The sequence below is a fragment of the Pelodiscus sinensis genome, unplaced genomic scaffold (genome assembly GCF_049634645.1).
Source record: "Pelodiscus sinensis isolate JC-2024 unplaced genomic scaffold, ASM4963464v1 ctg39, whole genome shotgun sequence".
Lineage (NCBI taxonomy): Eukaryota > Metazoa > Chordata > Testudines > Trionychidae > Pelodiscus > Pelodiscus sinensis.
Window position 1 is genome coordinate 901,551 of NW_027466048.1, and position 22,673 is coordinate 924,223.

General features: G+C 65.1%; 2 protein-coding genes across 4 annotated transcripts in view; one reads left to right on the top strand and one right to left on the bottom strand.

Moving 5' to 3' along the window:
• SMARCD2 (SWI/SNF related BAF chromatin remodeling complex subunit D2) overlaps window positions 1–13,952 on the top strand; it is a 29,177-nt gene extending 15,225 nt beyond the window's left edge. For 2 of the 3 annotated variants that reach the window (XM_075918661.1, XM_075918660.1), the window contains exons 2-13: window positions 2,405–2,589; window positions 3,958–4,000; window positions 4,789–4,911; window positions 5,285–5,404; window positions 5,891–5,986; window positions 8,602–8,703; window positions 9,591–9,752; window positions 10,062–10,159; window positions 10,292–10,427; window positions 11,182–11,304; window positions 12,086–12,187; window positions 12,899–13,952. In XM_075918661.1, coding sequence (XP_075774776.1) covers window positions 2,414–2,589; window positions 3,958–4,000; window positions 4,789–4,911; window positions 5,285–5,404; window positions 5,891–5,986; window positions 8,602–8,703; window positions 9,591–9,752; window positions 10,062–10,159; window positions 10,292–10,427; window positions 11,182–11,304; window positions 12,086–12,187; window positions 12,899–12,952 — 1,335 coding nt within the window. In that variant the 5' untranslated portion in view covers window positions 2,405–2,413 and the 3' untranslated portion in view covers window positions 12,953–13,952. Of the gene's footprint in view, window positions 1–2,027; window positions 2,176–2,404; window positions 2,590–3,957; window positions 4,001–4,788; window positions 4,912–5,284; window positions 5,405–5,890; window positions 5,987–8,601; window positions 8,704–9,590; window positions 9,753–10,061; window positions 10,160–10,291; window positions 10,428–11,181; window positions 11,305–12,085; window positions 12,188–12,898 lie in introns of those variants that run through there. The other variant, XM_075918663.1, reaches the window with a different exon arrangement.
• Window positions 13,953–14,327: 375 nt separating this feature from the next.
• PSMC5 (proteasome 26S subunit, ATPase 5) lies at window positions 14,328–22,582 on the bottom strand. The gene is made up of 12 exons (XM_075918664.1): window positions 22,435–22,582; window positions 20,800–20,871; window positions 20,068–20,137; window positions 19,313–19,410; window positions 18,650–18,706; window positions 18,194–18,424; window positions 17,378–17,504; window positions 15,972–16,162; window positions 15,709–15,807; window positions 15,256–15,366; window positions 14,861–14,947; window positions 14,328–14,453 (listed from the first exon to the last, which is right to left on the bottom strand). The coding sequence occupies exons 1-12, from the start codon at window positions 22,516–22,518 to the stop codon at window positions 14,400–14,402; spliced, it is 1,281 nt and encodes a 426-aa protein (XP_075774779.1). The 5' UTR covers window positions 22,519–22,582; the 3' UTR covers window positions 14,328–14,399.
• Between the last annotated feature and the right edge of the window lie 91 nt (window positions 22,583–22,673).

A 22,673-nucleotide genomic window follows, 5' to 3' on the forward strand; every position in this document is an offset into this window, starting at 1 on the left:
GTAGGGTTGCCAGGTGTCCAGTTTTCTACCGGACAGTCCGGTTTTTGGGCCCTCTGGTTAAAAAAAAAAAATCCAGAAAATACTGGATATGTGCAATGTTCGGTATTTCCTGGTTTTCTGGCTGGGTGCCGGATGGAAGCCTGGCGGGGGTAGGGGAGTGACTGGGAGGTGGGGCATGATCGGCGCTGGGAGGCCTGGTTGCGTGTGAAGAGGTGGAGAGGCAGCCTGGTCTGCTCCTGCGCGCTGGTCAAGCGTGTGGTGGAGCCGCAGCTGGACTGACTCGCATGGGACGGGAGCACCCTAGGCTCTGGACAGCCCGGGTCAGTCCTGCTCCCCGCCGGCTGATTCGCTCCCCTCCGCCAGCTCTGCGTCCTGCTGGCCTGTTCCTGCTCCAGATCTTCCCAGCCAGTCCCGCTGCACCCCTTGTCAGCCCTGTTTCTGGTGGCCAGTTCTCCCCTCCTCCTGAGGTCCCCTTGCCACCTGAGGTCTGTCTCCGCTCCCCCCCGGCCGATATCCCACGGCCAGCCCGGTTCCACCCGACCCCCCCCCAGCCCTGCTTCCCATTGCCCCCCCATCTCTCTCAGCCAGCCCTGTTGCCCCCCCATTAGCTCTGTTTCCTGTCCTCCCCCCCCCCCCCCCCTTCCCGGCCAGCACCGCTCCCCTCCCGGCCGGTCCTTCCCTCTCCTCCCCCCACGAAGCGTGTCCGGTATTGTTTTTTTTAAATGACTACCTGGTAACCCTAGCAGTAATCCTATCCCTGTGATTATCACGGAGATTTAAACTGAGAAACAACTTGCCTCCCTCCCCCGCCCCCGAGCCCGCTTCTGGCTCCCAACACCCCCACCCCCCTGACCCCAGCCCCCATGCTTACCTGGTTCTGCAAGGCTGCTGGCACATAATGGTCTTTGAGTCTGGTTTTTTTTCCCTGTTTGTTTTTTGCTCAACAACTTTGGTCTCTCTCTCCCGCCTCCCCCCCCTTTTTTTTCCCTTCAACAGAATTTTTTCTTGGTGGGGTTTTTGGGTGGGGGGGAGGGGGGGATGTTTGGTATTTTTGTTTCAACCATCTGGCAACCCTAGTGCCGGGGGATTGGATGGTGTGTGTGTGGGTGGGGGGGCACTGTGCAGCTGGCAGGGCCTGGCTCTGTGGGGAGGTGGATGCTGGGGCAGAGGGTTGAGGGGTGAAGTGTTGGGTTACAGTCTCCTAGGAGTGCTCTGCCGGATCCCTGGGGGCACCATGAGATGAGGCCAGTGGTCACAGCCTCTAGCTCAGACTCCTGAGGGGTCCTCGGGCCTCACTCCATGTCACAGCCGTCCGCTGGCCCCGAGCAGCCTGTCACGGGGCCGTTGAAGTGCTGGGCCTATGGGCCATTGGGGACCTGGGTCCTCCTCGTGAGAGTTCTGGGGCCAGGAGAGGACCTGCCTGAGCCCCGTGCGCCACCCCCAGCCAGTGCCACTACTGCAGAGCTGGGTGAAAGCCCTGGCCATGCTGTTCGGGGCCACGTGCCCTTTGTCCCGGAGCGGTAACTGTGGCCCTGCACTTGGGCACCAGGCCAGAGGCAGGAGCTGGATCAACATCCCCTGCTGTCCTCGCTGATGCGCAGGGGAGCGGAGCAGGGGCACAGTTACTGCTCTGGTCCCAAAGGCATTAGCAGGGAGGGCCTGCCCCCGAGCCGGCAGCCTCCCTTCTGTGCCCGCCCTCCCCCCAGAGGGAAGTGAAAGCTACAGGCCAGGCCAGCGGTAGAGCCCTGCCTGGCTCCCAAAGTGGGGTTCCCGTGTACTGACACATCCGTTAGCAGGAGCCCTTCCTGCGGCTTGCACTTCTGCATTTTCTGTTCCACTGGTTGGCTTGCATGCCCTGGAGCAGCAGAGCCTGCAGTTCAACTGGCGACGGCCCTCGCAGTCCTCTGCCCCACAGCTCAGCAAGTGGCATCTCAGTGCACCTGCCCCTTCCCCCTCCCCCCCACTGCGACTGAAGGCTACTCTGTGCCCCCAGCCCTGTGCCCCCCGCTGCAGCTCAGAGTGACTGTGTGGTCCCCATCCTCCCCGTCCCCGCAGCTCAGAGACTGGTGGTGCTCTGGCCCCCGCACACCTGTGGCAGTAGCAGCCTCTGCTCGGCTGAGGGACACGTAGGTGCCTGCAGCATGTCCAGGCCGTGACACGCTGACTAGCAACCGGGTAAGACTCGCGTTAGAGGAGCCCCCAGCTTGTGCAGCTGCCCCTTCCCCATGAGCAGTCTCTGCCCACTGCCCTGCACTGTTACCCTCCCCAGCGAGTGCGGGGCAGGGCCGCCTTGCTCTGGGCCTCCAGCCGCGGGGGGTGCAGGCGCGGGGCCGGAGGCTGCAAAGGCCCTACTGGGGAGCAGGCTAAAGCTTGTCCAAGGTAACCGTGTCTCATTCTGTCCTAGCGTCCTGGGATGCCTCTGGGGAGCCGGATGCCCATGGCAGGCCTGCAGGTGGGACCCCCTTCAGGCCCTCCGTATGGAGCAGCCTCTCCGCTGCGCCCGGGAATGTCGCAGTCGATTATGGATCCCTTTAGAAAGCGCCTGCTTGCTCCGCAGTCGCAGCCACCCCTGGCAAGCCAAAGGCGAGGGTAAGAGCGTCGGTGCTGGCAGGGGGTGGGCGAGGGTGCTGATTCTGGGCTGCGTTCCGGCATCCCAACCCCATGCAGCCACTGCCGGGCGCTTGTGCATGTCACTGATCCGCCTCTGCTTCCATTTCCCATCTGCCAAATGCCGGCGCCCTCGCAGGGGGACCCAGTGGCTGGCGCTTGCTAACACCCCCTTCCCCACCCGCATGGACTCTGATGGAGCCCTGTGGCCGAGCAAACAAAAGCAGCCTTGGCACAAGGGGTCCCTGCTCACTGCTCTGGCAGGTCCGGGACAATGGGAGCCTTGGACATCGGGGTGGAGAGCTCCGTGCCCCTCCCACCTGCTCCCCCAGGCTGCCAGGCACAGGCTCTGCCACGCTGCCAACGACTCCCCTCGCCCAACAGGCCAGCTATGGTGGCGCTCTGGGCCCCGAGGCTGGCCGACTGCAGAGCCGCTCTCCCAAGTGGGGCCGTGCAGCAGGCGGCTTCCCTGCACAGAGCAGTCACTGGGCCTCTTCCTCCATTGGAGCCAAGGCAGGGCCAGCACAGCCTCCCTTGCTGACACTGCTCTGTCTGCTCTCTCCAGGCTTTTCTGGTTGTTCCTCAGGGGCCCCAAGGCAGGCTCCAGGCGAGGCTTTGGCCCAGTTCCCTGCCCTGGCTGGGTGCTGGTTACTGCACAACCTGAGTGAAGGTGCCGTGTCCCAGCTGTGCACACTGGTGCTGCACAGCTGGCTGCAGGCGGCTGGGGAGGGGAGTGGCTGGATCTGAGCAGAGGGGGGATGGGGATGAGTGGGGAAATGCATCTAGTGGAATGAGGGGCTTGAAAGCAGCCGGGACCAGCGGTGTCCCGCTTTCCGGGTGACACACCTTGAGAGTTCTGTTGGCCCCCCGCCCTCTCCCCAGCAAGAGCCCCACCGGGGGACGAGGGGGAAGGAGCATGGAGCAAGGGCCCCCTGCCTAGGGCACAAGCCCCGCCCTCGCCAGCACAGCGTTGCGCTCTACCCTGTAGCTCTCCTCTGACGGGCCAGGCCTTCCCAGCTGCGTGTGAGTGATGCGGGAGGCATGTGGCCTCTCCCGGGGCAGTTACGCAGCAAGGAGCGGCGGCGCGAGGCCCTTGGGGATGGGGGTCGCTGCCTCGCCGTGCTTGGAGAGCTGTTGCCACTGAGCTCTGTGAGGTCAGGGTGGGAGTTGCCGGGTCTGCAGGCCACCGTGGTCCAGACGAAGAGGTGCTGAGGCTAGGGAGATGGGCATGAGAGGGAGGACCGGTGCCCTCCAAGCCCCAGCGTGTGTCTGGTCTGCCGTGCGGGGAACTAGCTGCCAGGAGTCCAGCCTGCTCTTGCCTAACTCTGCCGCTCGGTGTGCTGCTTGCAGGCTGAAAAGAAGGAAGATGGCAGACAAGGTCCTACCTCAGAGGGTAAGTGCAGCTCCCTGGCGAGCGAGCCGCAGCCCCAGGCGGGGAGTGAACCAGCCAGCGGAGGGGGGTGTTTACAGGAAGGCGACAGACACACCTAGGATAGGAAGGTTCCCAGGGTGTTGAGGCACCCTCAGTGGGGTGGGGCTGACATCCCCTGCCTGCAGTGAGGGAAGAGAATGCCTCTGGGTTAGGAGCTACCTGGGTGGGGCTGGAGGCGCACGACAGTTGCAGCAGGGAGGTCTGGGTTGGATATTAGGAAAAACGATTTCCCTAGGGGGGTGGGGAAGGGCTGGGCTGGGTTCCCTAGGGAGGGGGTGGAATCTCCATCCCTGGAGGTTTCTAAGTCCCGGCTCGACAAAGCCCTGGCTGGGCTGATTGAGTCGGGGTTGGTCCTGCCTTGGGCAGGGGGCTGGACTCTGCCTCCTGAGGGCTCTGCCAGCCCTGGGGTTCTGTGAGTCTAGTCAATGACGGTGCCTTGGAGCAGAGACCCCGGAGGAGCTCCTGGCCCGAGCGGTTGTTCCCATTCAAAGCCTCTGGCTCCGTTGGCAAAGGCCAGTCCACGGGGGTGTTTTGTCTGCTCTGCCTTCTGCTGTCCCACCTCCCCTGTCCCGCTGGAGCCCTAGGCTGGCGGCAGAGCAGAGCGGCAGGCACTGAGTGCCCTTGAGGCCACAAACGTGCCACCGGCTGCTACTGATGGGCATGGGGCAGCAAGCTTGGCTGTGTGCACACCCTGCTGAGGGCAGAGATGTGCAGGCCCGTGGCTGCTGTGTGATGGGCTCTGTTTGTAGATCCGGGAGCTGGTTCCAGAGTCTCAGGCCTACATGGACCTTCTTGCCTTTGAGCGCAAGCTGGATCAGACCATTGCCAGGAAGCGAATGGAAATCCAGGAGGCCATCAAGAAACCCCTTACGGTGCGTGGCAGCCCCAGGGAGCCAGGCCCTTGGCACGAAGGAGCAGGCAGCTGCGTGTAGCCAGAGCTTCCTGCAAAGGGAGAGATGGTGCTCAGCTGCCCAGTGAGTAGGGCCCACATCACTCCTGGGCCGTCGGAGGCAGGGAGGCTGGCCCTGCAACCAGCCAGGGCCAAGGGGGGGGGCCAATCTAGCAGTAAGTTCATGGCCCTTTGTGGGGTTCGGGGCAGCTCGGGCGTGTGCGTTTCTCTCCTGCCTCACCTGCTCACTATGGGGGCGGCGCTGCCCCTCCGCCTGCAGCAGGTCCCTGGGGGGAGGGGCGCTGGCACGGGAGCTGCTGAGTGCGCCGTGACGCCGCGTGTTCTCTGCACTGCAGCAAAAGCGGAAGCTGCGGATTTACATCTCCAACACCTTCACCCCGGGCAAGGAGGAGGGGGACGGCAGTGAGCACGTGGCCTCATGGGAGCTGCGCGTGGAAGGCAAGCTGCTGGAGGATGTAAGGACACGGGCGTAGCGCCCTGCCACCTGAGCTGAGAACTGCTCCCTTGTGACCCACAGAGCAGCCTGTTAGGCCCCAATTGGGAGCCCTGCTCCTGGCCCACATCTCCCCTTTGCTGGCCACGGCCAGGCTCTGGCCTGGCTTCTCTGCCCAACATGAATTCCCACGTGGCACCTGGAGCACTCCCTTGCCCTCCCAGCTGGCTCTAGGGCCCCTGTCCTGGCCACCGTCGGCAGATAGGTCACTGGCCTGGGGTGCTGCCAGAGTAGCCCTTTGCTTTGGATCCGGAGGGCTGCTCCATCTCCCCCCTTCAGTAGCTCTATATTGCAGCTCCCTGTCCCTGAGCCCGATCAGGGTCTGGCTCGACCCCAGAGCCACTGGCAGTCTCCGAGGAGCCCACCACCTCTCTGCAATCACCCGCCCATGTCTGCGGGTCCTGGGGTTCTGGTGCGTCGGGCTGAGCCCTGCCCTGGTTCCTTTCAGCCAAGTAAGCAGAAGAGGAAGTTCTCCTCCTTTTTCAAGAGCCTTGTCATCGAGCTGGACAAGGAGCTGTATGGGCCGGACAACCACCTGGTGGAGGTAAGGCGCGCCGAGCAGCTGCTGCGGGCTGGGCGTGGGGCTGCGTCTCCTAGCAGCGCCCTGACGAGCTGCTCTGGCGTGTGCTCATGGGAGGGGGGGGGAAGGGCGCTCAGCGACATGCAGTAGTTCTGGGGCTAGCAGTGAGGCAGCTGCCCTGGGCCCTCCCTGCAGGGCGTGGCTGAAGCTCGCTCTGGCTCCAGCTTGTGGCTTGGTTGGTTTGTGGTGTGATTGGCCCGTGCCCAGAACAAAGTGGCAACTGCCTGGCCTGCCTCTCCCCCACCCCCCAAGACTCCCAGCAGCCACTGCCTGCAGCTCTGCTCCCCGCCCATCCGCCCTCCCTTAACCCCTTAAGGCCCGGCTGGCTGGCGGAGGGAGCTGCTGGGTAGAGGGGGGTGGGGCGGTTTGGAGTGGGGCAGTTGGGGAGGGGGCATAGGGAGGTTTGGAGAGGGGCCGGCTGTCGATGCAGCCCTGCGGGCTGGCTGGGTGAGGTTCAGGCAGGTAGGGACAGGTGACCAGTCAGGCCAAGGACAGCCTGTGCGGCAGGCAGCAGGGCTGTGTCGGGGTAAAGGTGCCTGCGGGCAGGCGGGAGGAGGAGGCGGCAGCGCAGGCTCCTGGGGCCAGTGTGGCAGGAGGCCGGAGGTGAGCGGTGTCCCAGCCCTCGGGGGCTGTGTGGGGATCACTGTACCAGTGGGCAGGGCGGTGCTGCACCGGGCAGGGTGCCAAGACAGCGACTGCTGCCCACGCCGGCGCTGCTGCTGGGCATCCCTAGATTGAAAGGGGGGCTAGGGCAGTGCTGCCCTGCATGCATCAGAGGGGCGTGTCTCCAGCAGTCGTGTCGCCTCCTGCGTCCGGCAAGGGCTGTTCTCTCCCGCCAGTGAGATCCTGGCGCGGCCCAGACACGGCAGCGGCGCGGCCCTGCCCGATACCTGTTCCCGACAAGGGCCAGTGACCCTTAGCATCCCACTCTTGGGGTGAGCAGGCAGGAGAGCTGGGAGAACTTCAACCTTCACATGAACTACCAAGAGCCCGGTGGTGCCTTAGACACTAACAGATTTATTTGGGCCTCAGCTTCCGTGGGCAAAACCCCCATGACGCAGCTGTTGAAGGGGGGGTTTGCCCATAGTTTGGACCCAAATAAAACTGAGTCTCTGAGGTGCCACTGGACTTCGTGTTGCTTTTGCAGGTACAGACTAATACGCCACCCCTGAGACTTGTCCCCTACTTGTCCGGGCTAATGGTACCTGCTCCAGCCCTCAAACAACCGCATCTTCAATCTGCTGTTCCCCGCCCCATGGGGGCAGGACCTCTCGCGCTGAAATGTGCCACTAGGCTGTGGCAGGAGTAGGCCCTGGTTTGGAAACCCTCCCGGTGAAGGGCTCAGACCCCTGGTCCCAAGGCAGATAATCCCAGCTCTGCCACCTGCATCTGCCTCAAGCGGGCAGTGCGGAGTGACCAGTGGGCTAGATCCCTGTGTGTGTTCAGAGCTGGTCAGCGCTAGGGATGTTAAAGACTAGTTGACTACTGTAGTCGATCCTCCCCCCCCCTTTGCTGCCTCTGAGATAGGCAGCAAGGAGCGGGAGAGGGGTACGTCGAAGTGGCAGCTGCACAGCTGTGTGGCCCTGCTGCTTTGAAACCCCAAGGCGGCATCCGCAGATTGGCCCCTTTGAAACGCCACCTCTGCACGTTTCAAAGGGGAATGGAGGCCCCAGCTGACCCCAGGCTCCGTGAGTTCCACATTCCTCCTTTGAAACGTACAAGAGCCCCGGGGGGGAGGAATGCGGAATTGCCTCCATGGACTAGTGGACTAGTCAATGAACCGCGTTTTAACACCCTTAGTCAGAACAGCTCCTGAAGCCGCTGTGACATGTTTGCCGTTCTCTGTGGTCTGAGGGGGGGTGTCATGGGAATAATGGTCAGGGCACAGTGGCACCAAACCCAGCCATGACACCAAAGTGTGGAACCACTGCAGGATTCCGGGATCGTCCCTGGGTGGGAAATCCTTGAGGGTTATCTTTGCCGCAGGTATCGACAGACAGGGCTCTCCAGGTGGCTCATCTTGCTCCCAGGCTGGCTCGTCTTTCTGGGCCTGTCTGCAGCCTGGCTTTAGTTAGGAAAGTCAAGGTTCTGTGGCCAGGGTGAATCCTGGGGCCCCTGGATACACAGCACTGTGCTCAGCATCGCTCCTAGACCGTAACTCGGACTCTGCTGCCCACCAGGGCTCTGTGCTGCGACAGCTGCCAGCTCCGGGGCTGGTGATTTGCGTTTCCAGCCACAGCTCTGCTGACAAGCTGTTTGTGCGAGAATCCCCAGCCTCAGGCCTGCACGAGCCAGGAGCTCTTCAGAAACCACGCACAGACCCCCTGATCCCCACCCCAGGGCAGACGGCAGCAGCGGAGTGGGACACGCTGAGCCACACACACGTGCTGGGCGGGTTTTCGGCTGAGGCCAGGGCCTCAAACTCAGCTGCCCCAGGATGCTAAAGCCCATTCAAAGCGGCTGGAGCCTGCACAGTCAACTGCACAGGCTGCCTGGCGCTGGGTGAGGCTGTGAATGATGTACGGGAAGCACCCCCTTGTGGCCCCTGCAGTAAATGTGGCTCGTTGGCCTTTCCCCAGTGGCACAGGATGCCCACGACCCAGGAGACCGACGGCTTCCAGGTCAAGCGCCCTGGCGATGTCAATGTGAAATGCACCCTGCTGCTCATGCTGGATCACCAGGTGAGACCCAGGGGGCAGCAGTGCCCCGAGCGGCAGGAAGGGCAGCTGCTGGGGCAGGTCTGAGCAGCCACCGAGTGACTTGAAGGAGCCTGGGGGCCCCCAGCAAACGCGCGTGTGAATGCCTGCCAAGTGGTGGGCACTGGGCTGCTCCAAGGCAAAGGGCTGGCTTGGCGGGGCAGGATCAGCAGGTCTGGCTGAGTGGGGGGGATTCATTCAGGAGGCAGGCAGCACGCCCCGGCACTGGCTGCCAGCGTATCGCCATTCCCACCCCCACCCCATCCGGCTCCTGATGCAGCTCTCCTGCGTGGGGGCTGCCCCCCGAGAGCCTGGGGGTCTCTAAAGCCACCTGCTGACTGTCCATGGGTGGGGAGTGCACAGGCCGGGTCCCACCACAGGAGCGTTGGTGTGGCCCAGCCCCAGGCTTTGTGTGCCTGTATGGCACTGAAGAGAGAAGGAGCCCGGGCGGGTCCTTTCCGTAGACAGGGCTGGCCCCAGGGGAATGACCCGTGAGCTTTGTGATGCTCACAGAGCACTGGTGACAATCGGTGCCTCGGCCGGGGGCTGCTGGCTGCCACATGGCGCCTTCGGCCAGTGGTGCGCAGGCCACTGGGGACGGGGGCAGGGCCCAGGTGGGTGCATGAGAGGCTCTGTCCTAACAGGGAGAAGCTGCAGGTCGGGCTCCCTCCTGAACCCATCAGCTGGAGCTGCAGCAGCAGCAGGGGAAGAGCAGCCAGCTCCCAGCTGCGCTGTGCCCGTAGCCTGAATCTCTCCTGACCGTAGCAAGCCAACCTCCCCCCGCTCAGAGCAAGGGAGGGGTGCAGACAGCTCCGTTCTCCGCGGGGCTGGGGGAAGGCCACGGAGCCTAGATGCTGTGTGTCTCCCTGCAGCCCCCGCAGTACAAACTGGACCCTCGCCTGGCTCGCCTGCTGGGCGTGCACACCCAGACCCGGGCCAGCATCATGCAGGCGCTGTGGCTCTACATCAAACACAACAAGCTGCAGGACAGTCACGAGAAGGAGTACATCAACTGCAACCGCTACTTCCGCCAGGTGGGGCTCGCCTCTGCCAGCCTCCGCGTGACCCTGGCCCCGCCTGCCAAGGCGCCTTGGATCCCCAAATCAGCTCCACTTCCTGCTGTGCAGCCTGGGCGGGGGAGGGGAAGCTGTCATTGTGGGGTGTCCAGAGCTGCAGGGGCCCAGGGGGTCTGGCTGCTCTGCTACGTGCCTCCCTCACCGGGAGCATAACTAAGAGTTAACCAGCCTTGTACCCATCAGACTCTCAGGAGCGGCGCCCTCCCCTCCCAGGCGGAAGCCGTGCTCCTCTGGGGGCTGCTAATGCTCTGACTTGCCCCCCACTAGATCTTCAGCTGCATTCGCATGCGGTTCTCAGAGATCCCCATGAAGCTGGCCGGGCTGCTGCAGCACCCAGATCCCATCATCATCAACCACATGATCAGGTAGGGCCGGCCCCTCTGGTTAGTGCGCTCAGACGGGATGGGCAGGACTGGCTGAGTCGGGAGCGGGGGATACCCAGGTCTCCAGCCGGGGTCTGTTGGCCCCTAGCCGCCAGCCTCCCCTTCTGCCCCCAGCGTGGATCCCAGTGACCAGAAGAAGACAGCCTGCTACGACATCGATGTCGAGGTGGACGACCCCCTGAAAGCTCAGATGAGCAACTTCCTGGCCTCCACCACCAACCAGCAGGAAATCGCCTCTCTGGATGCTAAGGTTGGGGGTGTCGGTTCACTGCCCTAGGGCCCAGCCTTGCCCCCCAGAGCAGAGCCTGAACTGGGAATGGGCAGGTCTGGCTGGAGCGCAGCGCAGCGGGCAGCCTGTGAGAGCTGGGCTGGGCGAGAGGGAGGCTGCCCTGGCAGCTCACCCCCTGCCCAGGTAGGGAGATGCCAGTGGGGAGTTTTGGGGGGCGAGTTGCCTGGAAACAGGCAGCAGGAGCTGGGAGAAAATCCCTGGTCTGCACTCCCCACACTTCCTGTGCTGTGCCGCTGGGTCATGTCTGCGCAGCAGCGAGAGAGGCTGGACAAGGCGCACACGGGCAGAGGTTGCTGCTCCGGTCACCCTGCTTTCCCTTCCCATATGGGTCAGAGCCCTGCTCTTCGAGTAAGTGCTGAGAGCTGGGGCAAGGCCCAGGCTGGAACGTGCACCGAAGCCTCCCCCTCCCAGCCCCGACCGGGGCCAGGGTTAAGGAAGCAGATGGGAACTGGAATCCCTGGTGTCAGCTGCCCCGGGAGATACGCCCCCTAGAAGATGGGAGGGCCCCCAGTGTGCAGGGCTAGGCAAGGGGAGCATCGGGGCACGGGCCTGGCTTCGGGCTGCTGCCCCACGTGGCTCCTCAGCTTTGGCCCGGGGAGGAAAAGGCTCCCTGGGGCCCCTTGCAGCCTCTCCCTGGGCGCCGGAGGTCCTGGCTTTGGGCTAAGCACAGGGGCCCTGCCCCAGCTGGCGCCATCTCACCAGGGTCTCTTGCCAGATCCATGAGACCATTGAGTCCATCAACCAGCTGAAGACGCAGCGAGATTTCATGCTGAGCTTCAGCAGCAACCCGCAGGACTTCATTCAGGAGTGGATCAAATCCCAGAGGAGGGACCTCAAGGTAAAACTGGGCCCCACCAGAGCCAAGCTGCAGTTGGGCAGGGCCGAGGCTCAGCTCCCTCGGCAGGTCCTGCAGAACCAGCCTAGCCAGGGCTCTGCCAGGCCGCGAAACCCACTGCTGCTGGGGACTCAGCCACTAGCCTAGCCTGGCCCGGCTGGGGAGGACCAGTTGTCCGTCTGTCCCTGCATGGCCACTCTCGCTGGGGGAAGATCAGACCCATCTTGAGGCAAGGCAGAAATGCGGGTGGTGCACCCGAGAGCTGGGCTCCCTGCGTCCACCTGCCCCTTCCCCGGGACCCCTGCCGTAGCTCCGGGCTTCCTTCCCCAGCGGCTCGGCTGGCTGCTTGTGGCTGCTTTAGCTGGAGGGCCTGGGCTCTGGGCCCTGCAGCTCCTGCGTGGCTAGTGGAGTGGAACTCGGCTTCTTTCCCCTGGTGCCCGGTGGGGTTGGGGGCTACCACCTGCTGCTGGGGCATCTGCCCCCCCAGCTCCTGCAGGGCGTGGGGGTGAGAGCGTCTGGGGCCCCCCACATTGGCCACTTGCCCCTCTGGGAATGCAGCACAGACATGAGGGTGGCGTTCTCGGGCCCCCGATCCCTGCGGTTAGACCCCTGGAATGTCAAGTGGGAACGCGACCTGGAGCGGAATGGGCAGGGCCCTAGGCACAGCCCCGGCTACTGGGGGCAGGGCACGCCTGGGCGCGTGCTGCCCTGCAGTGCCCCTTCCAGAAGGAGCTCAGCTGTGACCCCCGCCCTGCGTCTCACGGACCAGTCCCTCTCCCTGCAGATCATAACGGACGTGACTGGGAACCCCGAGGAGGAGAGACGAGCCAACTTCTACCAGCAGCCTTGGGCGCAGGAGGCGGTGGGGAGGCACATCTTTGCCAAGGTGCGGCCCCAGCCTTGGCCCCTTGACTCTTCCCAGCATCCCCTCCTCCCCAGGGAATGCTGGAGGGGTAGGCCTGTCGCTGTGCCTCTTCCTGTGAGCTCTGGGTCAAACAGGATCCTGCCCCAGCCAGGGCTGGCACCTGGCAGTTTCTGCAGGATCAGAGCTCACCTCCTTCCTGCACTTCAGCCCTTCCCCCTCCACTGGAGTCCACACTTAGCTCTGTCCCTGCAGGCAGCCTGGCCAGAGTCTGGTCAATTTCACTGGGTGGGCATGAAACTGACCCAGCCCTGTGGGTTTCATTCACAGCTGCCTAGGCAACTGGCTGGCAGGTGCTAGAGCTCTCCCCATGGTGGAGCGGTGGGAGGGCTGGGATAGGTGAGATCCCGCCCCACAGCCTGCTGTGGGAATGGAATCAAGCCCGGGAGACCACAGCCTGCATGGGGGCCTCAAGCATCAGACCTGTTCAAAATCCTGAGCAGTCAGGGAATCGCCTCCCAGCAACAGGGCCACAGAGCCCAGCCTGCCGTCCTTTGTATGGGCCTGGGCGGGGAGAGGTTCCGTGGTGGTGGCTGAGCCAAGGGTCCCATTTCCATGCCAGTGAGACTGGGAGGTGGAGGCCACCCGAGGGCCAGGAGCCTGTGGCTGTCCCTGCCTCTCTCCCAGGCGAGGTCCCACAGCCCAGCTGACTTCCTGCCTCTCTCTGCCTTCCAGGTTCAGCAGCGCAGACAGGAACTGGAACAAGTGCTTGGGATCCGCCTCACCTAATGGGCTGGGCCCGGCTGCGGGGCTTTGCTCTCTTGTGCCTGAGCCTTATGGTCCATCGTACTGGAATCAAATACAGCACTTGCACCAAGCCTGGGGGCAGGAAGCTTGAGCCAAAGGCACGAGGGGTCTCAGCCTCTGCTCTTTCCCTGCCCCTCGATTGCAATACTGGCCTAGCTTGCTGCCTTCGCTCCTGTCGCCATCCTGCTCCGTGCAGCCTTCTCCCAGTGTGGTGGCAGGCTTGGACCGGGGAAGCTGAGCTTCCCCCTCCCTTTCCAGCCTGGGGCTGAGCCTGGCAGTCACTGACCAGGGCTGCTCACTCCCTGAATGGGAGCCAAGCGCTCCCCATGGCACTTCCTTGTAGCAAGACTCTGGCTCTGTCTGAATGACACTGTCAGCACCGGGGCCCGAGCTTGTTCTGGGGGAGCCCGACTGCCCCATGGGCTCCTCAGCCTCGGCCCAGGCAGGCAGGCGGCTGCCGTCTGCTGAAACCAAAGCTTTGTCCATTCCAAAGGCCGGCCCGGCCGGCGTCCAAGGTTTGCACTATGGTTTGTGACCAGGTTTTTTAAGAGGAAGCCTTTTGTACAGTGGGAGTGTAGCTGAGTCAGGTTTCTCCCCACACTGCACTCTCGCCTAACCTATGCAATGGAGCCACTGGGGGCCTGGCCTGTTCTTGGGTCTTCTCAGGGGGGAACAGGGCTCAGTCTGACAATCAGCTGAATGTTCCTCCCACCCTCTGGTTTCACATCCAGCTGCTTGGCTCTGCCTGCAGGCTCAGCAGCGGGGACCCCGAGCCCGGCTCTCCCACGTGCCTTAACCCTGCCCAAGGGCTCCTGGCAGGGTGGAAGAGGCGCCTGCTGTTTCAGGTGGGGGTGGTTAGTGCATGGCAAGGGAGGCAGGCGGTGGGCGGCGTTTACGGACAGGCTGGGGCTCAGGCCCCCTGCTCTGGCTGTTGTAACCATTTTGTCTGGGTTTGCTATTTTCTAATAAACCTTTAGCAGCAGCTTGGTCCAGTGTCTCTTCCCCCCTCCCACTGCGGGGCCCTGCCGGCCTGGGGAGCAGCACGGCTTGGCCAGGCAGCAAGCGCCCAGGCCCAGGGAGGGACAGTGGCGCTACTTCTCCCCTGCCACTGCTGCACAGCCCCCAGCCCTGGTCCCTCACAGCCTGTCTCCCTGCAGCGCACCAGGCTGCACCCAGCCCTTCGCCTCATGGCAGGAGAGGCTACTCACTGCTCCATCCCACCCGCAGCCGGGGCAGGGCTGGGTTTTCTAGGCCCCTGGCCCTGTAAGCTGGAGGGGAGGGAGCAGGGTTCCCAGCTGCTGGCAGGAGCAGAGGCAGCTTTCTCCTCTGTTAAAAGCCAGAGTCTGCAGGAAGCAACTTAGGCAGCAGGGAGCTTTATTCAAGGAAAGGGGAGGGAGCCAGAGCCCAGCACAAAGGCTCAGGCCCCCGCTTACTTCCAGAGCTTCTTGATCGACATATTCTTCTCACTGTCCTTCTGCATCACCTGGGGAGAAAGGAGCGGGTCAGGCCCTGTGCTCGGGGTGTTCAATGGCAGGGCAAGGGCAGTAGCCAGACTCAGCCCCTAGGGAGCTGGGAAGAAGGCTGGCCCAGTCTCCACGCAGAAGGGAGGCCCCAGGGGTTACCCTAAAGCCAGTGAACTCCCCCAGTCTCCCTCAATTCAGCCTGAGCAGCCAGTCCCGTGTTTGAATCAGGCTCCTGTGGGACTTCCAGCCACAGCATGGGGTGAAAGCCCCCCCGGGTGTTAACGGGGGCCAAGTGCACCATCCGCCTGCTTTAGCCTGTCCCCCTGCTTGGAGGCCATGCCACCTCTCCAGCCTGGGGCTCCCTCAGAGCCTGTGATGGGTCCCTAGAGCAACTGGGGCACTGCAGCCGCCACGCAGAGGGTTTTACCTTGGCTACAGCCATCTCAAAGTCTTCCTGTGTGACGTGCACCCTCCTCTCTCTCAGGGCGTACATGCCAGCTTCCGTGCACACGCCCTGCAGGGCAGGGAAGGAGGAACCGTCACTGCCCCTGCCCCAGAGCTCCAGGGGCACTTGTACCTTCCCACCCAGCTGCTGCAGTTCGGGGGAGCAGCTCCCCTGGGGAGGGGCAGCATGTGATGGAAGAGTCCTGCCCCACACCAGCCCTCGGGAAGGCCATGTGCTCAGCACTGCCTGAAGGGCCCAGCCTGCCCCTAGAACATGCAAGGTGCATGGCCAGGCCTGGCCCAGAGGAGACGCTCAGGGGTCCCGGACTCCAGCAGAGCTCAGCAGGAGACGCTGCCCCACGTAGGCCAACTCCTCACCTTCACCTCAGCCCCAGAAGCTCCTGGCATCAGCTCCGCTATTTTACGCAGGTTTATCCCCCGTGTCAGGTTCATTTTCCGAGAGTGGATCTTCAGAATGTCCAGGCGAGCCTGTGGGGAGGGCCCCAGGCAGGGGGTGAGGCCCACGAGGGGAAGGGAGGCCCGAGAGGCCAGGAGCAAGAGCTGGGGGTCTCAGACCTGTCAGTGGCACAACAGCTCCTGGCCCTGGCCCAGAGGCAAATGACTCCGCACAGAGGCGGGGCTGCCCTGGCCTCTGTTTCTCGGAGGGAGGGGAGGGGTCACGTTGGAGGATTCCCTGTTGTGTCCCCTCCCTCTGGGACACCTGGCATTGGCCACTGGGGGCAGACAGGACCCTGGGCTGGATGGGCCTTTGGTCTGGCCCAGTCTGGCCGTTCCTACGAGTAACGGGAACACAGCATGTGCCCACCTTACCTCTTCGTTGGGAGGTGGGAACTCGATTTTCCTGTCGATGCGGCCTGGGCGCAGCAGTGCTGAGTCCAGAATGTCGATCCGGTTAGTGGCCATGATCACCTGCAAGGGAGGCGGCTGTCAGTGCGCAAAGGAGCAGCTGGGATGTCCCGCAGGGAGCCCGTGAGCTAGTCATGGGGGGGGAGGGGAGCCCCCTTCCTACCCCGGGCACGTGGGGGAGGGGTGCACCTGCCCAAGATGCCTGGGTCACGCTGGGCTCTACGCACCTTGATGTTCTTGGTGGCCTCGAAGCCATCGAGCTGGTTGAGGAGCTCCAGCATGGTGCGCTGCACCTCGCTGTCCCCCCCGGAGCCGCCCTCCAGGCGCGACGAGCCGATGGAGTCGATCTCGTCCATGAAGATGATGGAGGGCGCGTGCTCCCTGGCCATCACAAAGAGCTCCCGCACCATGCGAGCGCCTACGGACAAAGCAGAGGGGCCCCTGGGGACACGGCTGCAGCCCCACAGCCCGGCTCTCACCGCGGGGGGGAGAGACCCTTCACCTGCCTGGCCAGCGCAGGCCTGGGGCGGGGCCGAGCCTGGGCACAGGGAGGCCAGGCTCTGGCTCAGCTCCCCTGGGCACCTGCAAGAGGCTTTTCGCACAGGGCGTGGCACAGGCCAGGCCGCCATTTAAACCACCAGTTTGAATCCGGATTGAAATCAGTAGCCAGGAACTGGGACTTAATCCCGGCTCGCAACCCTGGCTCGCATTGCTGCGGACTCCTTGCCAGGCTCGTGCTCGGAATGGTAGAACCATCACGCCAGCCGGCTGGCCAGCCCGGCGCTTTGCGAGCCAGACGACACTCGCTCTGCACAGTCGTCTTTCAGAGGCTTCCCTGCCACACGGCGCCGGGTTAGCAGAGCAAGGGTTCTGTTCTTCACCTGCTAGCGCCCGCCCGCCCGCCGGATTTTAAACAAACACACCCGGCCCAGCGTTTTCAAACAATTCAGATGCGCCAGGAAACGTTCAGTTTGTCAAACCGTCTGCAGCTGAGACACCTTGGGAAGCGTTTACTGTAGTGAGCGAACCGAGCCACCTACAGCTTCCTGGAATCCCTCTGACGTTTACCTGCATCGCCTGGTGCCTGAACCCCCTTCCACGTCTGGCCTGTCACTGTCAGCACAGCTCGGCCTCCCCGCCAGGACTGCGAGCGGGAACCCAGCTCCCCGCTTGGAACGAGCTAGTCCAAAGGAAGGGTCTCTGCACCCTGAGCTAACCTGACCCCCACGCAAAGGCTCCTGATGCTGGAAAAGCCCAGACTGGAAGATGTAAAGAGCCGGCATCTCCACAGCGGGACCGCGGGAGCCTGGGAGACACGTTTCCCCAATTCTGGGTCTCGTTAGGAAGCAGGGCTCTTGGGATGCACCGGACTCGTTAGTGCAACAGGAGTAATTGCGCCCTTAGGCCTCAACGCAGACCCCTAATTCAATTTGAGTTTCATAATTTCCTGAGAAAAGGCTAATTTAATGATAGCACCTAGCGCCCAGGTTTTTGTACCCATTGATTTTCTCCTCCTGGCCCCACACACAGCACACGAACCCCAGAGCCACAGCGGTGTGGGGGCTTTGCAGAGGGCCAGCATAGGCATGGGGGGGCTGAACACCCCCCCCCCCCGTTCCACAGTCACACTTACCCTCGCCAATAAACTTCTGCACAAGCTCCGAGCCCGAGACGCGGATGAAGGTGCAGTCGGTGTGATGGGCCACAGCTCGGGCCAGCAGGGTTTTCCCGGTGCCGGGAGGTCCGTACAGCAGCACGCCCTGCAACCGCCAGCATGGGGTCGTTAGCCCAGGGAGGGGCCACCTACTGCTCAATTTACTCAGCCCCCAGGCCCCTGCAGGACAAGGTACCAGAGCTCCAGGGCCACGTGCCGTACGCTGGGGGTGCAGCTGGGAGCAGAACGGGGCTGCCGACGGGGGCAGGGGGCTATGGAGCCCTGGGGATTCGTGCTGGGGACACGGCTCACTGCCCAGCCAGCAGGGGGTGCTGCGCTAATCCCCAGGTGGGACAGGGAGGGTGAGGCTGCTGCATTCCCTGAGATTCGCCCTTCCCCACCCCAGCATGGACAAGGAGCCGCCACCCCCAGGACGGGCTGGGACAGCAGGATGCCCAGGCGCCCGCTTTCGGTCCTGGCCTTGCTGCCAGCAGGGGGCGAGCTGCACTGGGCCAGGGTCTTGGCACAGCTGAGGCCTCTGGGATGACTGAGTCCCTCCCCCAGCCGGCACTGCAGGACGGGGCTAGAGCAGGCACTGGGATCCCAGCGCCCGGGACGGGAGTGACGACTCCTCCCTCCCCCGCACAGCCAGAGACTGGAGCACGTGGCAGGGGAGAGTGACTGGCCGTGCTCCAGGCTGGCAGCGCCAGCTGGTCCCTCCCCCACTTCCTGGGAGCTGGGGGGGAGTCTCTGGCAGGACACGGGTGGGTGCCTCCCTGGCCTGGAGGGGCTTGCCTTGGGCTGGGCTATCCCCAGGGCCTCAAAGAGCTCCGGGTGCTTGACGGGCAGCTCGATCACTTCCTTGATCTCCTTGATCTGCTTGTCCAGGCCGCCAATCATCTCGTAGGTGGAGTCCGGGACCTTCTCGACCATCATCAGGGACACCAGCGGGTCCACTTTGTTGGGCAGGATTTTGTGCAGGGTGTAGCTGTCGTTCCTCAGCGCCACGCGGCAGTTGGGGGTCACCTGTGGAGACGAGGGGCAGGAACTTGCCGCACGGCCCCACTCGCCTCAGCACCGGCGGGGGGGAGCCGCCTGCTGGGCCCCAGCCTGGCGCGGCGCCAGCAGCAGCTGTTCCGAAGGAGCCTCGCCCTCTGCTGTCCCCGGCCGGCCCGTGAGGACGGGCACGAGGGGAGGCAGCTGCTGCCAAGCCGGCCCAGCCCCGGGTTCACCGAGGGGCCTGGTACTCACGTCATTGATGTCAATGTTTTTATCAACATCCACCACAAACTTCCCTTCCGGGTGAACCTGGAACAGAGAGCAGAGAGCTGTGGGGTGGGGCCGGAGCAGCGCCCGCCCCCTGCCCAGCCCCTGCCCACCGCCGAGGCCGCGCAGGAGAGCCAAGGCCTGGGGGTTGCTCAGTAGCTGGTGGGGCTCTCTGCAGCCAGGGCTAGGGCCTGGGGCAGTTCCCCAGAACGGGCCTCTGCAGCCCCCTGGAGGTTCCCAGGCCCAGGGACTGAGGGTCTCCAGGACAGCAAGGCACAGCCTGTGCGGGGCTCCCCAGGTGTTGGGGGAAGGGGTGAGCTCAGCGAGGCCCCGAGGGCTTGGAGAAGGGCTGCTCCTACTCAAGCTTTTCCTAACACCCGCCCCGGGAGGGGAGCCCTCGGCTGAGCAGGACAAGACCAGTCACCTTGCCCTTGGCTTCACCCCTCTCCTGCCCAGGGAGGGAGCCTGCACCAGGCACCACAGCCCTTCCCCCGGCGCTGGCGCCTCCGAGCTGCCCCACAGATCTACAGGGGAGTGACCCCAGAGCAGCCAGGCAAGGCAGCACTGCCCTGAAGGCCTGCGCCTGGCCACCTGCCCCACAAGGCCAGGCCTTGGCCCCGCCCCGAGCAGCAGGCCCCAGCACCGTACCTTGACAAGCACCTTCTTCTTGTCCATGGCCCTCACCACCTCGCCCACGTAGGAGCCCTGCTCCTGCAGCAGCTGCAGCTCCTCCCGCAGCAGGCGCACTGCAGCACAAGGAGGAGTCAGCCATGGCCCGGCCAGGCCACGCGGGGCAAAGCCACAGCAGCCCTTGTGGGGCTCCGACCAGGACCCACGCGGACAGTGGCTGGGCCCCAGAGTCAGCGCCGGCTTCCTTCCCTGCCAGGCCCTGGTGTGGGGAAGGGGACCCGGCTTCCCCCGGGTACAAGTGAAGAGGCTAAAACCGGCAGGAACTCAAGAAATCCCCCAGTGGGGGTTTGAACAATTCACCCTCCCGCTGGCCACCCCTCACCAGCTCCCTTCCCACCCAGCCGGGCTCCTAGGGAGGGGACTTGGCTTCCTCGTTTTCAGCGCACCAGTTCAGGGGAGCCAAGTGCAGGAAAGGTGAACAGCCAGGAGGGAAGGACTGGGGGAGGGGGAGGCAGCCGTCCAGCCGCTGAGAGGGGAGGACTGGGGGGAGCCACTCACGGGGCCCACGGCCGAGGCAGGCGCCCAGCAGCCAGGAGGGAAGGACTGGGGGAGGGGGAGGCAGCCGTCCAGCCGCTGAGAGGGGAAGACTGGGGGGAGCCACTCACGGGGCCCACGGCCGAGGCAGGCGCCCAGCAACCAGGAGGGAAGGACTGGGGGGAGGGGGAGCCGAGCGCGGGGCCCCCAGCAGGCGGGGAGGGCAGCACGAGCCCTACCTTTGGCGTTCAGCTCGTTCCTTTGCGCTTGCAAGCGCCGGAGGTTCTGGCTCTTCTCGTTCACAATGAGCTTTGGGGAGAGGAGAAAGGTTGAGCCCCCAGCTCAGGGGCGGCTGGCTGCCGAGCACGGGCTAATCGCCAGTGACTGCGTGGGCTCCTCCCTGGGAAAGCCAGGCCACAGCTCCGCCGCCTGCCCATTGCGCCCAGGCTGCTCCCTAGCGCCTCCAGCAGGAAGCGCTGGGGAAAGCAGCCCAGCACCAGAAGGGGCAGCGAACAGCTTCCCCTCCCCCCTTCCAAGGGTCACTTGTCCCTGCCGCAGGCGCTGGGGTACCACCCGCAACCCTGACGCCTGGACAAGAGGCCTCTGCCACGGCAAACCACTGCCACGACCCCCTCGCCCGCCTGTTACCAGACTCTGCTCTGCTCTGAGGAGTGGATCTGCTGGCTCTGGAGACGCCGCCCTAGGAGGGCCCTGCATCTGCCTGCCAATCCCTGGATCCCAGCCTGCCCCTCCTGCCGGGAGCCCCGAGACTCCAGCCCCCGACGGGCAATGCTCCGAGAAGGCAGCTGGCTCCCGTGGAAGCCGTCTGGGATGGCCCCCCGCCGCAAACCAAAGGGCAGAGCCTCAGCCCGGCAGCCTCCACCCGCCACTTAGCACAAATGGCGCCCGGCCCAGGCCCCAGCCCTGTGGCCCAGAAGCCCCATATGTGCCGCGTGGGGCTGGCATCTCACCTGCAGCTCCTCTATCTTGGACAGATAGTACTGGCGGAGGCCTGTCCCCCCTTTGCCTTCGTCCATCTCCATCTGCAGAGACAGCACAGGTCAGGCCCTGCCCCAGGAGAGGCTGGGCTGGGCCGCGACAGTCCGAGGAGGGCGCTGTTCCAGGTCTGTGCTGGCTGGCAGCGGGAACCCAGAGCCCCCACGTCCCGGCTGGAGCTCAGGGTCTGCACAGGCTTGATCTGAGGCGAAGGCAGCCCCAGGCTGCCCAGAGAGCCTCGGCCGGAGCCCGGGGCGGTGCTGGCTCACAGGACAGGCCCTTGGCTCCACCGGCTCCTTCTGCAGAAACCGGGCCTGGAGCTGCCAGAGAGACGCCAGGCTCCAAGGAGAGCCAGCGCCACGGGGCCCGTTCGCTTCTGCGGACCCCCCAGTCTCCGGGGGCCCAGCGGCTCGGCTCGCAGGCAAGGGGCCGGGCGCGAGAGCCTGAGGCCGGCGCAGCGCTGGGAAAGGCCCAGGCAGGAGACTCTGGGGAGCCTGGGTCAGGGTGGGGCCCCCGCCCCGGGGCCAAAGGAGGGAGAGGCAGCCCCGTGCCTGGGGAGCAGAACTGCCATCCAGGGCAGCCCCCCAAGGGGGCGGGGCCCATTGCGGGGGGGGGGGGGGGAGCCCTTTGGCTCTGCAGCAGCATCTGCAGCAACGGAGCCCTCTGTCCCTCCCCCAGCCCGGACCTCCCACCCAGCCCCCCACTGCCCTCCCCCCTCCTCTACCCTCCCCCCGCCCAGCCCCCCACTGCCCTCCCCCCGCCTCTACCCTCCCCCCGCCCAGCCCCCCACTGCCCTCCCCCCTCCTCTACCCTCCCCCCGCCCAGCCCCCCACTGCCCTCCCCCCGCCTCTACCCTCCCCCCGCCCAGCCCCCCACTGCCCTCCCCCCTCCTCTACCCTCCCCCTGCCCAGCCCCCCACTGCCCTCCCCCCTCCTCTACCCTCCCCCCGCCCAGCCCCCCACTGCCCTCCCCCCTCCTCTACCCTCCCCCCGCCCAGCCCCCCACTGCCCTCCCCCCTCCTCTACCCTCCCCCCGCCCAGCCCCCCACTGCCCTCCCCCCGCTTCTACCCTCCCCCCGCCCAGCCCCCCACTGCCCTCCCCCCGCTTCTACCCTCCCCCCGCCCAGCCCCCCACTGCCCTCCCCCCTCCTCTACCCTCCCCCCGCCCAGCCCCCCACTGCCCTCCCCCCTCCTCTACCCTCCCCCCGCCCAGCCCCCCACTGCCCTCCCCCCTCCTCTACCCTCCCCCCGCCCAGCCCCCCACTGCCCTCCCCCCGCTTCTACCCTCCCCCCGCCCAGCCCCCCACTGCCCTCCCCCCTCCTCTACCCTCCCCCCGCCCAGCCCCCCACTGCCCTCCCCCCTCCTCTACCCTCCCCCCGCCCAGCCCCCCACTGCCCTCCCCCCGCTTCTACCCTCCCCCCGCCCAGCCCCCCACTGCCCTCCCCCCTCCTCTACCCTCCCCCCGCCCAGCCCCCCACTGCCCTCCCCCCTCCTCTATCCTCCCCCCGCCCAACCCCCCACCCCGCCCCCCCGCGGCCCTGCCTGACTCAGCAGACCCCGGCCCAGGGGACCCCCCCGCTCCCCGCGCCGCCCCCCCTCGCGGGTCTCGCCTGCTCCGGCCCGTCCAGCGCCATCTTCTCCGCCGGCATCGGAGCAGCACCGGGATCTGGGGGCCGCGCACTGCGCAGGCGCATATGGGCAAACGTCGCGCTCTGCCCACAACCAAGATGGCCGCCGCCGCTACCCTTTCCCGGTAGGAGCGCGCTGTCGTCATTTCCTTTCTGCGGCTGCATGGCCGGTCCCAATAACACGTCACTGGCAGCAGTGCGCACGCGTGGTGACAAGGCCG

Coding starts and splice junctions, on each gene's coding strand:
- PSMC5 (XM_075918664.1), bottom strand. CDS start 22,518: ATGCGCCTGCGCAGTGCGCGGCCCCCAGATCCCGGTGCTGCTCCGATG. Junction 20,138..20,799: donor CCAAGATAGAGGAGCTGCAG/GTGAGATGCCAG, acceptor CTCTCCCCAAAG/CTCATTGTGAACGAGAAGAG. Junction 16,163..17,377: donor GCAGAAGTTTATTGGCGAGG/GTAAGTGTGACT, acceptor CTTTGTCCGTAG/GCGCTCGCATGGTGCGGGAG.